We start from the raw sequence: 17,961 nt of genomic DNA on the forward strand, positions 1-17,961 counted from the left end.
TAGTGATTTGCAGAACTGGAAATTAATATTTTTAACTCTTGATTATATTATACCACACATTGGTTTCTCCACGTGTCAGTTGAAGGAGCATTACATCCTTACAAAGGCATGTACAGCAGTCTTTTCCTTTCCTGTGCAATGGAATTGCATACATTTTAAACTCTTTCCATGGCATCTTGGCTTTACCAGTATTGGGAAACATGATTTCTCATAATGAAAACTTCTCTGTGGAACTTCTGAGAAAGTTTGTAGAGAAAAATGTTCATGTTTTTCTATGCATCATTCTACTTTTAAATGTGTCTGCATTAATCCGTGATACTGCACGCTCCCTGTACTGCTTTATTAAATTCCATCCAGTTGCACTTAAAAAAAAACCCAACAAGGCTGGTGAAGCAAATTCAGTGAAATTCAGAGATGGGAATAAAAATAACTGAGGCATTAATTTTGCCTTGAAGAACCCATAGAACTTTGGCTTTAAGAGAAGGATGAAAAAATGAGTGTGCAGTAGGCTTTCTTATTGTAAGCAGAAAGGGGCAGATCAAAGATGATTATTAAAAAAAACCCTTGGTATTGATGGAAGCCATTGCCACAAGGTGTCAGTCATGTCAGTGGCTTCATGTTCCCTGGCTAAAGGAGAGCATTCACAGTTGTTACTGTGTGCAGTACAAGCCTGCTGTGGGAGGGCATCATCCAAACAAACCTTTTTCTGGGAGACATTGTGTTGAGGGGGAACTTGATGAACTTTTAAAAAATTTTCTGAAAGCTGCAATGCATGTCCTCATGAAGCATCTCATGCTGCCACAATCCACTGCTCTGCCCAGCATCACAGGTGCTGAATTTGTGTTTGTTCATTCATAAGTTTTTAATCATCAAAGGATGGGACTGGCCAGTGAGCGTTACCCTGATCTAAGCACACTAGAATTCAAATAGAAAACCTGTGGCAGAGCTGCAGAGTGAATTTGCCACAGCTGGCACTTGGCACAACCCTTACCTTGTGGCTGTGGATCCTTGCAGAGCTCCACCCACCTGGATCGGCGCTCCATGCCTGCCATGGGCTACATGACACACACGGTGAGCGCGCCCAGCCTGCACGGCAAGTCGGTAAGTGCAGAGCACGGCTCCTCTCCTGTCCTCCAACTACTGCAGCCAGGTTTTGAAATCCAAAGGCTTTAATCTTAACTTTAGCAGTTAAAGCATAAATAACTAGAATGAGAACTTAATCTTAACCCAGTAAAGCCTATAGGATTTTTGCCTTTATCTGCAACGTGAGCAGGGGTGAGCTTTCTGTTATTACAGGATTCAAGTTTTATTATGTTTGTTTGACCAAATGCAGAGTTAATTAAATAATTGCTTAATCATGTCAAGTAACTGCTTTCTGGGCACTGAGGTGAAAAATGTTATTATAGTTCCTCTCCCTGAAGACTGCTAATTTCCTCTTTACAATGTGTCTAAATACCTGCAGCCTGAAGAGCTAACATTGCTTCTCATTCGATTAAGGAGACATCAGGCTAAGTTGGCTAGTATAAGAAATTACACAATCGCTCAGTTACTGCAGCACTTGCCAACTAATTCCACCTATCAGGTCAGCTGCTGCGTGGCTCATCTGTGACATTTTGTGACTCTGCAAATGCTTCATTAGTGGCATGCTTGAGTCTGTGCTTCCTTGCCCATTCTTTGGTATTCTACAGTGCCCAGGTCATTTGCGGTTTTTCTTTGCTTACTGTATTTGCTATAAGAGATGAGCATTTTTAAGTTACAGGTTGCCAGTGCATCTGTTTCAAAGTGTCTACTTCCTTTTTATACTGTGTATTTATACTATTTCTGAAAATGCTGCATCTTCAGAAATGTGGGTTGAAATACTATGTATAAGTTCATTCTAAAGCAAAACCATTTCTTTGTGCTGCTTTCATGGTGGGGTTGGCTCCCTGTGCCACGTGCTGCATCACCTGCAAATTGAAATGCATCAGCCAGTCTGTACATTCATATGAGCTTGTAACTGTGTCAGTTCTGCAGGTGAACATTGGCTCATAAAAGCTCAGGAGTGTCTTGGATCATCTGCAGTGCTCTTGATTGCACTGGTGTGTGAAACTTGTAAATGTGAAATCAAACAGAAATGTACTCACAGAGCTCTCCAGTTTCTGTTAGAGCCTCAAAAATGGAGCCACCTGGGAATTAAATGTTGGTGACTCTTCTTGGAATTGGTGAAGGCTTTGGCCCAAAACTAAAGTGATTTTTTGGAACTGAAGTTTCATTTCCTGATTACCTCACCTACAGAACAATTGCACTAAGATGAGTGGTAATAACAGGGATTTCTCCTAAAATGGACAGACTTTCTAGTCAAGTCCTCAGCCAGTCTTACAAGCTGATCTGACAAGAATTGTAAGTGAACACCTCTAAAGAAATGCAAGTGTGATCTATTAATTTTATGGCATAAAGGGTTTTTCTTTTCTTTTTCTAACTACACATTCTCATTGGCTCAAAACTTGAGAAAAGGTATAGTTGTGTTTTTCTTTTATTCTGAAGTTAATTGAACCCAGGATATGAAATGCTGACAAAATAGCAGTTAAAATTCTAGGAAGTTTTGGGCATTTTGACTAACTACAAGTAGCACATTTGCAACAGTTAAACTTTATTTTCTATTGCAAATATCCTCTCTCAACAGAGGAGAAATAACTTTGTTATGACTTCTGTGCATGTTTTCCGTGAAGGGACCGTAATAAAGCTGTTGCTAGATGAGTGTAACTATAAGATTAAGCTGATAGCAATTAGAGGTGAGGCACTGAAAAATAAGGATCAACTGTACTGCTGTTACTTAAAAGACAAAATGGATTGTCTAATCATATAAATGAGATATTTTCCAGAATTTTATTCCCAAAACTTATTTCATACTTTCCCTGAGTAAAGGAATTAATATCTTAAAATGCATGTAAATTGTGATCAAAAGTATTCTAGTGATATCTGATGTCTGTCATTCAGTCACACCACTGTAACTTTTTCAGTGAAGGGCTAGTCAGTGCAAATTGATCTTGAAAAAAACAGCTTTTGAAGATGTATTGTTTCAGATAGCTCTATGTCTTATTAGAGGTAGAAACAAAAATCTAGGTGTTTGGAAGGGGGGTAATGAGGCAGTAATACTTTTGGGAAATATCTTGCCCATTTTTTAGCTGTAAATAACAATATGCTGGTGGAGCAAATGTGCTTTTTTATGTGCTCCTACTCTGTTATTTTGTTCTCTCTTCCATGTTTTCTTGTATATAGCAAGTCCAACTATTCTGAAATGGTTCCAAACATTCAAATATATTGCACTGTTTTTTCCCTATGTACTTGCCTGAAGGCGGATGACACTTACATCCAGTTGAAAAAGGATCTGGAGTATTTGGATCTAAAGGTAAGGTTTTTAGATGAGTCTACTTAATTTTTTATCTTTTTTTCAATCCAGTTGTCTTTTTTGCATTGTGTTTGTACCTGCAAATTTTAAAGTAACTTTCTAGTCTGAGATGGAAACTGTCTTTTGTTTGTGCTTAGAGTATTGAGTGTCTTTTTAGTAGTGACTATACAATTAAAGTGGAAACTCAGAAAATGTGGTTGCTTTAAGAACAATTTTTGTTCCTGGTACTGAGATGGATGATATGTGGGTTTAGGGAAATCAGAGAAAAAAGAGACTGAAAGTGTTTCTCTGCTGTAGCATTAGTAGTAATATGAAGTCAACACCTCTAAGTTAAAACTCGTGTTCTTTTTATCCAGCTTTTCCCCTTTAAGTCTTCTTAGACTGACTTTTCCATTATTTGTATAATGTACCATATGTTCTTGTGAAAATGTGATTAATTAGCACTGTCATTGTTTCCATGTTATTACAGCTAAAAGATTTCAAATGCACCCATCCATCCATCCATAGAGAGAATCTGATCAAGTAATGTTAGGAGGTATTTCTTTTTGAAAAAGAATTAATATTATATTGAGGGTCCTATCATCTGTCTGAATGACTTCTGTGTCTGGTACACTTGATGGCTGGAAATTTGAAAGCAAATCTAGAATTCTTAGTATCACGTTTTGAAGGGGAAAAAACCTAGCAAAAAGATATAATTGTATTGCTTAGTAAAGTAGTTTGCCACTTTCTGTGGGATGTAGGATGTCTTGCCATATATAAATCACGTGGTGCTCCTGAAAATGAAGGTGAAGGGAAATTTGACACCTTGGTGTCTGTCTGGTTTGCTTGTACAGAGCTCACTGATGCCATGGGGTGTTGCCTGTGAGCTGATGGCACCTATGAGGATGTGTATTTCAACCTTGTCTGATGTTTAAATTCCTGAATATATAACCAAATATATACATGGAAAATATTACTATAGAACTATATATGTATTTAGCATATAGTATAGGTGATGTATTTGTAATCTAAATGATCAAATATGTACTGTTGGAGTCATTAATATACAAATTTAAAATTGATTGGACACATTTTGTTTTAAGCCTTGTCCTTGGTTTGTCCATGTCTTTGACAAATGTAACTGCAGCTCAAGCCATCAGATGAATTTTATGGCAAATTACAATTTTATAAGTCCTACAAGGTGAGAAATTATTAATAATCACGGTCTTTTTTCCATTATAAAACACAATAATTTTCACAGTTGAGGTGCCCACAGGTCAAGCTTCTGAAAATGTGATATGCTTAGCAAAATTCTTGGGGGGAGGTTCTTAACTTTTTGGTAGATTATGTCCAGATTAATTTGTTGCAGTCTGGAGCACGAGGAAATATTTGGTCCATAGAGCTCCTCTTGTGCCTTCCTATGGCTTGTAGCACCTAACAAAAGCAGCCAGAAAGAAAAATTGTAAGGGGGCACCTGGTACTTCTGTGCAAAGAAACATAATGCCATCTGGTTTCTTTCTGCAAATCGTGACACTCAAAATGTCAAATGTATTTCCAAATGAGTGATGTAAATTTTCAAAATGGGCGTTTCTTAATAACCTTCTTTCAGTCGTGGTCCAAAAATGTAAAATTTCAGGTCAGGTTGCTGAGAGATTAAAGAGCCCATGTGAGACTGGAGAAGGTGTCCCTGTATTGGTTACTTTTGTGCTTTGCCACTAAATGTAGCAATGCTTTGATTTGTGATACAAGGGAAAAACTGTGCACTGCATGAAAGGAAGCAAAGGATACAGATTTCAGTAACAGCAAATTCACAGGTCACGTGTGTAATATCTTGCATTTAAGACACTGGAAATTTAGATAGAAAGCCAATTAGTTCAGGTATCTCTTTTGACTACACTGGGCTTTGAGTTAGACCCACCCTGGTTAAACAATTTCAATTAGGACTGAACATTTTGGAACTGGAGTTAAACTTCTTTTTTTTTTTCATTAAATCCATTATTTCTTTCTTAGAGGTTTTGAAATAGAACTTTTCAGTGTGGAGTTGTGGTTGAGCAATTAACTGCAGAGTGCTTAGGTGTGACCTGGGAGTGTGTGATCGCTGCTGCTCGTGGAGTTTTGAGGTCTGAGGTTTGTGGGTTTAAATCTTGCCATCTGTAACAAGCTATGACTAAACTTTTGTTTGAAACAGATAGAAAATAATGGACCTCTGATCAACATGATATACAAAGTGCTAAAGAACTCAGCACAAGGGTTACTATCCAGTATACATGTAAGACTGCTTGCATTGAAATGTGCTCATCCCATCGCTTTTTCAAGTAGCAGTCAGTGTTCTGGCTTTTACAGGTGTCTTTTGGTGCACAGTAGTGCTTTCTGTAAGATTTTATTTTTACTTCTTTATTTTTCCCCCTCTTTTGGAGTCTGTATGCAAAATTATGGCTGACCTCAGTGTTTGGTTTCATTTTATCACGTTTTGGAAATGGATGTGTCAAGTAGTGACTCCTGTATGGAATTTGGAAAATGTGAAAGCATGCTTAATCCTCATTATGTTGTCATGTTCTCTGCTTGATAGTTAACAATTCCTTACAGTTCTGATTAAGTAATTTAAAGTATCCCCAAATTCTGTAGACGTGTTTTTATGTTAATTCTGTTGCTTTGAAAAAGGCTTTTGCATTGCCTTAGCTTGCAGGTAATTAAATATGCAGAATTATTACTTTTGATATGCTGGTATTTTATGTTTATATTTAATTAATTGTTGCAATTATCTGTAGGATTTAGCATTTAAAGAATTTCATTAATAATTTTGAAAGATGCTGTTTTCTTCTATATAACATGTAATTGTTGAAAAAAAATCAAAAAATTGAAAACTTCTAGAGGCAATAAATACTATAGATTTTGGTGATGCAGAAGTAATATTTTACCGCTCAAAAGTAAATGAGAAGCTTTAAACGGAGTCTGCCACTGGAGGAGAGAAGATGAGATTTACCTCACTTAGGGTAAAATTTAATTGCTTTTAAAAAGCTAACATGATCCTGTAGGCGACGCTTAGGTTAATAAGTAAAATATGTACCTTCAAGTTTAGAGATTGCCAGTAGGTAAAAAAGCAAACTGCCTCTTTATATCCCTCTTACCTCACTAAAAAAAGCCAACAAATTCAGCTTTTGTATCAAAATCCTTTCTCTTATATTACTGAAAACAATGTTGAGGTGAATTTTTCTTCTTAAACTTTTGCCTGTATATGAATAAGAATATGCTGTATATGAATACTACTAATCACCAACTGATCCTGTGCTAAGACAGTATTTGCTCTAATGAATCTTTAAAAGTGTTCCAAAGAGGTGATATTAAATCATTAGATTTTAAAAATGTGTTATTTATGAACTTTATTATATTGCTCTTTTCTTAACCTCATCTATTCACAAAGAGGGTCCTGTGTCGGCAGTGGAAATAATAAACATTTCTGCAGACACAGACATGCCTTAATTTTTAAGGTTGATGTGAAGGTCGGAAGTACAATTGAGTATTGTTTTGGTACTGATTCTAAAACTGTTTTGTGAGAAGATAGATAGTCTCACCAGAAATGGAATATGAAACCAGTGATTTATGGAATAAGAGATTTGGTACACAACAGCCATGTCAAAATAGATTAATTACATTTAATTCCACTATAGCATTTCTATAGCAGTCTATCTTTAGTAATATCCACCCTATGCTGAGGAAGATACTGCCCTTTGTAGAATGAAACACTTGCCAAAAGTTGTATTTTTAGTCATTCATGAATGCTGCTATTGTTGCAACCATGCATTTAAATGAACGATTCCATTCCTTTGGCTTCAAGAAGGCTATTAGAACAGAACTGCTAAAACTACTAGATCTTGCAGGAAAAGGACTTTTGTAACCAGAGACAGGTGGGATTATGCTGTTTTGTACAGGAATCCAAGCTGCTGGAAGAATTACTAAATAGCTTAATGTAACTAGTAAACCCTTTTGTTAACACTTCTCAAAAACTAAAGCCAGATTTCAAAATACTTGTATCCTTTTTTTTTTTCTTTCTTAATGAAAGTGAATATTTAACAAAAGCTTTCTTTTCACTGCTGAAGCATCATTAGGTTTTAGTTTGCTACAAGTTTCTTACATTTTGAAATTCTGTTCCTCTTAGGTGACAGGACGTGACACATTGAAAGAAAGAAGCGCAAAACCTGTCAAGGTTGCAGAAAGTGATATTGATGTAAGTATCAAACACCACTTTTGTACAGTTACATGATCATTATTATGCATCTTGGGGTGAAATATTACAAGGGGACACTTTTCTGCTTGGTTTTTAAAATCTAACCATATGTGTGTCTATGATTTCATTTCCAGGTGAAACTGAGTGTTTTCTGTGAGCAGGACAGAATTCTGCAGGATTTGGAGGACAAAATAAGAGCCCTTAAGGAAAATAAAGTAAGTAGGTTAAAGAGGGCTTTGTAAAATAAAATAGAAACTTTCATCTAATACTAAAATACAAAATAGGAAATTGTAAACAAAAAATTGAATTAATGGTTGATGGTTGCACTGTATTGTATACTTCTATGATAACAAGAACTGGGTTTTATTTCAGGATTGAGTACCCATTCTGATAAAACATGTTTTTGAAAGTGAATGTTTTAAACCCATCTGCTTCACTTCCTGCAAGCTAGAGCTGTCAATAAACTGAGGTGGTTATAAAAATAATAATAATAATGAAAAAATGCATATATCCTGAAATGAAAGTGCTGTTCAGGTGGATCCTGCGGAAGAGCTACTGTGCAAAATTAATTCTGTGTTATTTACTCCTGACTAAATGAATTGGGCCTGTTTCATGTTTTAGACAATATTTTAAACCCTCACATGCCTGTTTCACCCACAGCAGTGAAGGAGAACCTGTCCTTAAACAAACAGCTCATGCTGGGCTGTGGTAGGGCTGTCATAGTTCTCTACTGCTTAAGGGAATTCTTCTGAAACTGTAAATTACACTTTTGTACAGAGGGTAAACAGAAGAATTCCCCTCCCACTGCTTTGTGTTTGCAACGATTTTGGCTGCTTAATAGGAAGATTTAATAGAAAACATCAGATAATTTTGGATGCAATAGGTAATTAAGGCCCTTGCAGTTTTTGTTTTCGTGTGAGTCTCCAAAACAGGAGGCCAATCCTAACCTCTCTTGGTTTGTAGGGAAGACTTGGGGCATGGAAAACACCTTTCATATTCCTGCAAGTGGGTGCATAAATTTCCATGTAAATGTTGTGAACTTACCGCTGTCATCTTTGTTAGGATCAGCTGGAGTCTGTTTTGGAGGTTTTGCACAGGCAGATGGATCAGTACAAAGACCAACCACAACATGCAGAAAAAATATCTTACCAGCAGAGACTTTTGCAAGAGGACCTTATACATATTCGGGCTGAAATATCCAAAGTTTCAACGGTATGTGTGTTTGATTGCTTCAAGAAAAACCAGGACTAAATTCCCAGTTAGACTAAAACTGTGCTAGTCATTGGATGGGGGAATTAAGAGCTGTTCTGAATAGTTTTGGTTAAGGTACAGGATACTAAACCAGACAAAATTAACCAGTCTCTCCAGCTTTGCTTTTCAATGCCTGCCTGTCATGCCCCCAAACCAAACAAAAACCCCTAAACTTTTTAGTGTATTTATGTGTTAAGTGTGGGTTTAAATTGCAAATCTTTCAGCTAGTCCTTGGAAAATATAAATGTGATTCCAGGATGTTTTTTGTGGTAAAAATTTGGAAAATCTGTTGATATTTCAGTAAAAATTTGCCATTCATATTATAACTTAGTAAAATTCAAATGTAATTTAATGTTTTTTCACTGGATTATTACTGCCTCTTCATGAATGAGACTAGATCTTTGTAAGACTGTTTCTAAAATTTTATGAGCACCTTCTCTATAGTAAGGTCTGATCACCAAAATGACAGTATTATTTAAATGAATCTAGTCCGTTTGTGTCTGTAGAAAATGTATGACTTCCACAGTCAGCATGTAAAATGTGTTTGTGGGCATAAATAGCAAGTCACTGGAAAAAGGGCTGTGCTGGTGCAGGGATCCTGTTACATGCCAATTTGGTTTCTTTTAGAAAGCTGGCCAGAGGGTTTTAGCTATAGGCCCTTGACTTGATCGTGCAAGCTATGAAGGGTTTTCAGGTGTATCATCAAGTCTCAGTAACAATGTAGACTGAAATGGATTCTTTACTTCTTTTTGTGATAGAACAACAGTAACTTCAAAACTCTTTGTGCTCAATTAGAGGATGGAGAAAGTGGTTTTTAAATTGGCACTGTATTACAGTGTTCCTTCTGTTAACAGGAGATGGAAAATGCCTGGAATGAGTATCTGAAGTTAGAGAAGGATGTGAGCCAGCTGAAAAAAGCCTTACAGGAGCAGATGAGCAGTTCATTGGTATCTCAGGTGAGTCCGGTTCCAGGCACTGTAAACACTTGGAGGATGGTTTAGTCTGAACTTGGAGTTACCATTTCCTAAGAGAAATTTCCTCTGCCAGTTTTGCAGTGTGTTCAGCTGTCATGTAATTTGGTTTGCAGAGTTCAGGCACTGTGGGATGTGAGGGTGCAATGAGAAAACCACTGCATTTTCTTGCAGCACATGCAGTACTGCTGTAGTTTCTCATAAGTTTTCTATGCAAATTTGTCAGTATTTTATTACGTTTTTATTAGATGCTGACATCTTGACATTGATAACCTATTCAATTTATAAGACTTTGCAAGAGTTCTTAGCCTTCCATTTATTTGATCTGACATTGTTGGCTTCTTTATCCATTTTTAAGAGCATCAGTCACTGGTTGTTATTGTCATTACTTGTTCTTTGTCATGTTCTTCTATTTATGGAAGATTTATCTCTGCAGATTGTTTTGTGAAGTGGAATAAGTGTTTAGCAGCCATCAGTAATTGAAAGGCATCTCAGTTTTAAATCAATTATTCAGTTTCAAATTTTAAAAAGAAGATTTGTTTGAAGCTCAGTTGTTTTCTTTGCTGAAATGGATGTGGAATACCATATTGTTTCTACATACCTGCTTACAGCTGATGACTTTATTGTCAGGGAATACTGGATAATTTTTCCTTTGTGTGAGCTGAAAACAAGGAACCCAGTTAATATATACATTTTCCTCAAATCTTAGTCTACTTTTCCAAATATCCTGGACCAAAAGAGCTCACTAGTTAAATTTTTAGCTTGTTTGCATTACGTATCTGATCAGATATAATTTGAAGCCTGTTTATTTTCACTATTAGTGAATAAATGTTAGTATCAAAGCAAGAATTGTAAAACCTTTTTTGATTGCATCAGTCATCAAACATCTTCATTTACTGTTCATTTTGGGGTGTGGGAAGGGATTCAGTTTCTGGAGTCAGAATATGTAATTGAGCTCAGCTGTAGAATATATTTTAAAGAAAAAATCCTGGGGGAATATCAAAATAAAATGGTCCTTTATTGGAATATGTATCCCAATATAACCAGTTAGATGGTGCCTAGGCCAGTTCTGACCTTCGCTGCTTGGCCAGAGGCAGCACTGTGGTGTTTAACCCCAGAGATACCTTGGCTGGCGGCAGAGTGCAGCGGGGCACAAGACAGGACTCCGTTCTCCTCAGGAGAGAGCTTCTGGCGATGGTGGAGAGAAAGGGAATGGATTCTGCTAGAAGGTAGCCAGATGTTTATTCCATGAGTACAGATACGTCTGCACTGGGCCACTGCTGGTAACAGAATGGAGGCCGCATGGTCTCATTCACATTTTAAGCTCAGGACAGGGGAAGGGGAGGGGACAGGTGAGTCACCAACCAGGTGAAGGGGCAGGGTCTCAAGGTACTAGGGACACCTATCACACGACGCCTTGCTGGTATGTTAGCCTGATTGACAGGGCACACTCAGTGAGGGGCGAGGGGGAAGGGAGAAGGTAAAACAGGATATTGCAACACACCACAATGGTCCTTGTATGAAATTACTCAGTTTAACAAAGGCAAATTACACCTTTAAACAAAATACACCTTTTTAGACTACTTTGAGATAAAATTTCCAGTTAGGTGTTAAACAAGCTTAAAATACTGCATGTGTGGCATGGGATTCACCAATACATATGGAAGGGAGTGTGGTTTGCACAGAAAAAAATGTTAATTCAGTTTGATTATCATCTCATATCACATAAGTGATTAATTATAAATACACACACAGCCATAAGCACATTATCAGTTATATGTGTGTGTACTTTTATATATCTATACATATAAGTATGCACAGATATGTTTGGCTTAGTTTTAAAAAAAATGTTTCTGAATACCTATTTTGGAGATTCTAAGGGTAACTGATTTTTTTTCAGAAAGTATTGAATATTCTAAAAAAACTACATGCCTTCAAAGAAGTCTCACTTGAAGTACCCATAATAGTTAGAATTTTTTGATCTCTGCCCAAGGGCATGTAGACTCAAGATTGTTTATCTAGCATTTTCCAATAGCACTAAATTAATACACACTGTATTTTAAAAAAATGTAGTCTTCGTGGAATATTATTAAAAATTCAGTACAGTTGCAGGCTCAAGTTGCTGTAGGAGACCACTGATGTTGTTTCTACGTAGCATTAATTAAGAGGTTAAAACCTAAATGTTGAAGCAGCTTGGTCAGAGTGAATCTTGCTTTTTAGAATGTAGCTACAATTGTCTTTTGCTGAAGGGTTGGGGAGGATCTGGGCATGCTGAATTTAACTGAGATGGGTTATTTTATCCATGATAACTTCTTAGTTGGTAAGTGTTTCTCCTCTGGCTTTGTGTCAGTCCAAATTATGTTTCTGTTTGAAAGAAGTTAGGGAAATAAAGTTTTCTTTCCAAGTTACCTTTTCCTGCTTGCCAATAAAGTGTATTTATACCCCTCTGTAAACAGCAATCTTGGCTTTCATAATTTTAAAATTAATTCATCTGCTCATCGTTGGGCCCAGGTCCATTTTAGATTTAAAATATTCTCTTCACATCAATATTTAAGTAATGGGAAGAAATAATATTAAAAGATCTGGCTTTTCTACATTGCTAATCAAACATTTTCTGAGTGGTTTCAGAAGCAGGATTTTCAGTGCTTTTTTCACCAGTTCTGAGGCTTGATTATTGTAAATCCATCATTTGGTTCCTTGTAGTATGATTAATCTCAGAAAAATGAAATGAAATGTGCAAATTTACAGTTTGTGTCCTGACAATCTTTCAAAATATGTCCTATCTATCGAGTGAGTTTACTACAGGCAAATAACATTCTCCATCATTTAAATGTTTGTGTTCCTCGCACCCTGTTTGCTGATCTGTAACCTGGCTGAACATATTTCCTGATTTAAGACAGAAAGTGGAAAGCAATTTATATGCCTTCCTTAGCTCTATGAGGTGTAACAGCTTTTACTGAAGTTTTTTTTCCACCCTCAGCCTTATAGGATTAATTAGTAGCTATTTTGCAGCTCATGGCAAGTGATGGATTTCTGGAGTTCTTGAGCAGTTTGTGAGCAATTCTTAAGTGTTTCACTGCCTTCGCTTTCTTTAATGTTATTGGTTTTACCAAGTTAATTCTTGATGCAAATTTTTGAAATCTGTGTTACCAGGCTTTAATGAATTAGATGACAGCAGCTATTTAAGATGATTGGAATGACTGAAATGGTGGCTTCAGGAGCCAGGCTGTGATACAGCTCAGTCTGTAGACAAAGCTTCCCTTTCTTTCTTTCCTCCTGGAAGAAAGCCTTGGTAAAGCAAATAGGATGCAAGATGAGACCAAGTCCTGGAGCAGCAGCAATGTATTGTTTTAACTTGTAATACATCCTGGCCAATAGGCCTAACATCTCAAATATAAGCAGAAATTAAATTTTTCACCACTTCTGATTTTTTTTTTCTTTTTCCTTTTTTAATACTGGATATTTCCCCTAAAAGTATTGAGATGTTTTTTAAGGTTGCTTTAGCAGTCTTAAGTTTGATAGGTATAGGATTTAAGAAAAAAGTTAAATTGAGTTTCCAGAACCTTTTAATTTTATGTAGAACATTGCACTATGTTTTTGTAGTCCGAACAATATTGTAGAAAAACATAGACTTGTCTTTTCCCCTGTCTTTTATAGAAAGTCTTCCAAGAGTCAGAAAATGCTTTAGTAAATTTTATGGACAAGATATATTTGTTGGTGTTTTGTGTTTATTAGTTTTTATTTTAAAATAATTATTTAACTAATTTCTAAACTGCTAAGTTTTCATGTAAGTTCTGTAATTGTAGTTTGGTGGTATCAAAAGAAGGAAAGGCCCATAATAAATTACAACTGAGGTATAATTGATTTTTTTTTCTTTTACTACAAACAACAGGAGAAAACACAAATACAAAAAGACTTGTGGAGAATTGAAGATGTTACAGCTGGCTTGAGTGCAAACAAAGCAAACTACAAAACCATAGTAGACTCTATAAAGAATCCAGGTAAGGAGAACATGATGAAAAAATAAACAATATACCAATGCAGCTGAGTCTTTGGGTCTGTGCAAATAACCTGGAAATTTGTTCTGCTGCAGAAAATCCAGTTAATTCTGCTGCTGGATGTGTCAGAAATCTCTGTTGATTGAGTGCATTAACTTGGTGTTTCTTTGCCTGAGGGGACAGAAAGGTTTTTTTCTTGTTTGTTTTCACATACCAATGGTTCTAAAATGTAACAGGCCATAAAAAAAGGGAACAACAATAACAGTAATGGGCTACATTTTTCAAATTGCAGAAGGGGTTCCTGTCAGGTGCCAGGCCCTTACCAGTGTAGTGTCTGTTCTGCATCTTTTTCTCTGTTTTTTTCTCTGGGTTTATGGGTTTTGGTTTTTGGGGATTTTTTCCCCCTGGATGCAGCCCAGCTGCCCTTGCTGCAGTTGCCTTTCCCCTCCCTGTTCAGGCAGGTGTTTGGTGGGCAGAGCAACATCAGTTCTGGCAGGGAGGAAGGCAGAGTGTGTGTGGTCTGCACTGCAGTGGCTTCATTACATTTCCAAGACAGGACCTGATGTTGGGGTAGCGAGAGACTGTTAACGCCTCCTGCAAAACTCACCTTTCACATACAGAGATAAAATAGTTCTGAGATGGTCTAGAAATCTATGGCAAGGGGCCAGATGCAGCATCTGGACTGATTCCATATGACTCCCAGGCTTCTCCTTCCTTTGCTCCCACTGCCCTCCACCAGGAGTTTTATGGGATGATACTGAACCACGTGGTTTCATTTTTGGCCTGAAAGACTTGCTAGATCCTCATCAAGACATGTTTCTATCTATTTCTCCCCTAGAGAGAAAAACAGTGCCTTCGCTTTCTCAGTCTTCAGTGCCTTCCCTCCCAGCTTCCCTTGCTGCTGCGGAGAGCAAGCCGTCGGTCGCGCAGAGCCCTCCGCGCAGCCCGCTGAGATCCCCCCTGGAGGTCAGGCTGTACCCGCAGCCCTACTTCCAGACCAGGACACAGCACCAAGCACAGCCGCTGAAAAAAATCGAGCCACCTCTTCAGTCACCAGTCAAGCTCAAGCCAAAGGTTGTAAGTGCTGCTCTGGTGAGGTTCCCTCAGCAGTGTTTGCATTTCCCCTCTGTCGGGAGCAGTGGGAGTGTCGTGGGTGGGAAGTGCACACACTGGAGGCACATCAATGAGTGTTTGTGTTGGAGCTGAGCAGCAGCACTTGCAGCACAATACATGTGGAGCCTATTGTACAGTGGCCATAGACTGGTTTAGAATGTGTTAATATTCAAAACTTTCCTTGGAAATGCTTTGTGGTTGATTTCTTGGGTCTTGCTTGGTCTTTAAAGCCTCAAGCTTCTGTAGTGGACAGAGGACAGACAGTGACTGCACGCTGAAGCAGTCACAAATGCTTCCATAATGCACTGGCCTTTATTTTGCAGTTTATGCCAGACTCTTTTCATGCTCTTTGCCAAATCCCTGCGTTTTTGTGTTCCCAGGAAGATGAAGCACCGCCCAGACCTCCTCTCCCTCAGCTGTACAGCCCTGAGGATCAGCCACCAGCTGTCCCACCCCTGCCCAGAGAAGCCACTGTCATCAGGCACACCTCGGTGCGGGGCCTGAAGCGTCAGTCGGACGAGAGAAAGAGAGACAGAGAGCTCGGCCAGTATGTAAATGGAGATTACAGGGTGAGCACTCGCACTCCTCTACCCCTGCACTTCAAAGATATGGGAATAAAATATGTTATTGTTGTCTGTAAAATATATGGACCTTTAATAAAGCAATCGTGATATAGAATGGCAGAGAGATAACAATGACATCATAATAATAATGATCCATGCCATATAATAATGGCAGAGAGAGATGTAGCAATCCAGAAACAAAGCTTTAGGATGTGTTTTAGGATTATTAAACTTGCTGTCTGTGACTTCACTTGAGCTGATGAGTGTTTTTCTGTATAGGTGGAGCTGCGTTCATACGTGAGTGAGCCAGAGCTGGCAATGTTAGGGGGTGACCTCAGCCACCCTTCCAGTGCTTTAATAAGCCCTGACAGTGGATACCAGACATTACCTACCCGTGGTAAGCCAGGAATTTGTGGAATTGATCCCTAATAGTACTGTCTGCATAGGAGCTTTTCTCTTGTAGGGCTTCCTGGAGATGATCTTTATCACCAGATCACTGTTTTTAAATTAACTATTCGGTGGAAGTTTAGAAATTTTGTGTATTTTAATGGTGCTGTTACAGGCAATCAGCCTTTAGCAAAGCAACTTAATATAGAAGCACTAGCAAAACATGAAATTGGCTCTTAGAATGTCTCTTATATTCAGAGTTACTTTTCCTCATAAGTTCTGTGCTATCTTTTGCAAAGTCCAAGTCTTTTTAAAATACCTGTATTGCCATTAAAATGTAAGTGATAAGGTAGATGAATGTAGTGCTCCGAACATTGTATCTGACTTGACACTCCATCCACACTGTGCTGTTGTCTTGCAACTGGTTTTGAGGATAGAGATGATATTTGGACCAAAAGCAAATGAGTTCTTACCCATTTGCTTCTTACTTCTTCATTTCTAACTGTGAGTGTTAAGGTTTTATTTTCTTAATAGATGTGATTATTTGTACCATCCATCTACTCTTGTACAGCTGAGTTCAACCTATCACTCATTTTATATAAGCTTCTAAATTATTATATATTTTTCTGACTTTCAATCAGTAACAACCTGAAGCTACTGTGTCTGGCAGAAATGAAATTTCATGCCTCTTATGATCATCGGAGTTGCAAAGTGTGTGCTCAAATAGTGACCAGAATGCCACAGAAACAGTATAATAAAATTTAAAACCTAGACTGATACTTGTCTTATGCTGTCTGTCATTTGATTTTAAGGCATTTTCTTTTTCCTCATAAAGGTTTGTCTGGATCAACTTCCAGATTGCACCAGTCATCTACCATTTCATCGTTTGCAACACTTCGAAGGGATAGGTCCAAGGTAAGTTTTAAATAAACTTCTGAAGCCAAATGTCTGAACTGCTTGAAATACTTAAGCCCAGAGTACATTTTGTGTATCAGGAGGTGAGATTGCAGTAGCCTGAGAGAGGAGCAAGAGCTGTGATCGAAGGAAGTCTCCAATTCTTCACTTTCTTAAATGAACTGGAAAACAGACAAACAACTTGCCGCATTTCAAATAGATTTATAAAACAAGGTTTAGAACCAAAAATCAGCACTACTAATAGGAAATACAGAGTTGAGAGAGTATATACAAAGAAATGCAAAGTTAATAGAATAAAATTTAGTAATGAGGTAGGAGAAGGCGTTCATATTTTTTTGTGTACTTCTTATAAAGTATTAATTACAACATGTGTTTTGTGTGCCTTGTGACTTGTGCAGGAGAGACCAAAGAGTGCCTTGGAACGTTTATACTCTGGAGACCACCAAAGAGGCAAGATGAGTGCAGAGGAGCAGCTAGAAAGAATGAAGAGACATCAGAAGGCATTAGTGCGGGAACGCAAGAGAACTCTTAGCCAAGGAGAAAGGCAGCCTGTTTCATCTCGCCCTTTCATCAGGCCCGTGTCTGCAGACGTAGGCTCAGTATGTTAGATATGCCTTAAAAGGACTAAACTAAAAATACCTTTGGATTTATTATTTTTTTTTTTTGGTTTTTTTTTTGTTTTCCCCCGGCAAGCACTTTCACTTGAGTGTGCGTGATGCTTCTAGTCCAATTAAATTAGTGTTCTGTGGTATCAAATGAGTTCAGAGAGTGTGAGGAACAGATGATATTTTTTACTTGTAGTTATGGTAAATGTAGCAGGTTCAGCAGGTAAGTTGGTCAGAGGTTAGTGATGAGTGGAGATGCCAGTATTTTGGGGTGGTTTCAGAGCCATGGTTTTTTTTCTCCTTGGAATTGTATTTAGAAAGTGACAGAAGCTTGTACAGTTTTAAAGCTGCTTCATAATGGAATGGGCCTTTTAGAATATTGTTTCTCTCCATGGGTGCTTTTCCTTTTAATTCATAAATTAGCCTGCAAGATATTCGGTGGTAATATCAGACCAAGGTGGTATTTGTTTGTTCTTTTTAAAAAAGATGATAAATGGATAATCAGTTTTAAAATCTAATCATGCTGATTAGGAATTTATGTGAGAGCTAATGTATTCTAATTGATA

At 37.6% G+C, this 17,961-nt stretch overlaps 1 protein-coding gene across 11 annotated transcripts in view; it reads left to right on the top strand.

The window, feature by feature from the left end:
* The window catches only part of PLEKHA7 (pleckstrin homology domain containing A7), a 145,467-nt gene that overhangs the window by 115,200 nt on the left and 12,306 nt on the right, over nucleotides 1-17,961 (top strand). For 7 of the 11 annotated variants that reach the window (XM_064714977.1, XM_064714980.1, XM_064714982.1 and 4 more), the window contains 14 exons: nucleotides 1,015-1,101; nucleotides 1,463-1,582; nucleotides 3,335-3,388; nucleotides 5,556-5,636; nucleotides 7,524-7,592; nucleotides 7,727-7,807; nucleotides 8,655-8,804; nucleotides 9,698-9,799; nucleotides 13,707-13,815; nucleotides 14,651-14,889; nucleotides 15,306-15,494; nucleotides 15,768-15,885; nucleotides 16,711-16,790; nucleotides 17,189-17,389. In XM_064714977.1, coding sequence (XP_064571047.1) covers nucleotides 1,015-1,101; nucleotides 1,463-1,582; nucleotides 3,335-3,388; nucleotides 5,556-5,636; nucleotides 7,524-7,592; nucleotides 7,727-7,807; nucleotides 8,655-8,804; nucleotides 9,698-9,799; nucleotides 13,707-13,815; nucleotides 14,651-14,889; nucleotides 15,306-15,494; nucleotides 15,768-15,885; nucleotides 16,711-16,790; nucleotides 17,189-17,389 — 1,680 coding nt within the window. The remainder of the gene's footprint in view (nucleotides 1-1,014; nucleotides 1,102-1,462; nucleotides 1,583-3,334; nucleotides 3,389-5,555; nucleotides 5,637-7,523; nucleotides 7,593-7,726; nucleotides 7,808-8,654; nucleotides 8,805-9,697; nucleotides 9,800-13,706; nucleotides 13,816-14,650; nucleotides 14,890-15,305; nucleotides 15,495-15,767; nucleotides 15,886-16,710; nucleotides 16,791-17,188; nucleotides 17,390-17,961) is intronic. The other 4 variants (XM_064714978.1, XM_064714981.1, XM_064714983.1 and 1 more) reach the window with 4 other exon arrangements.

Source organism: Zonotrichia leucophrys, chromosome 5 (genome assembly GCF_028769735.1).
Source record: "Zonotrichia leucophrys gambelii isolate GWCS_2022_RI chromosome 5, RI_Zleu_2.0, whole genome shotgun sequence".
Classification (NCBI taxonomy): domain Eukaryota; kingdom Metazoa; phylum Chordata; class Aves; order Passeriformes; family Passerellidae; genus Zonotrichia; species Zonotrichia leucophrys.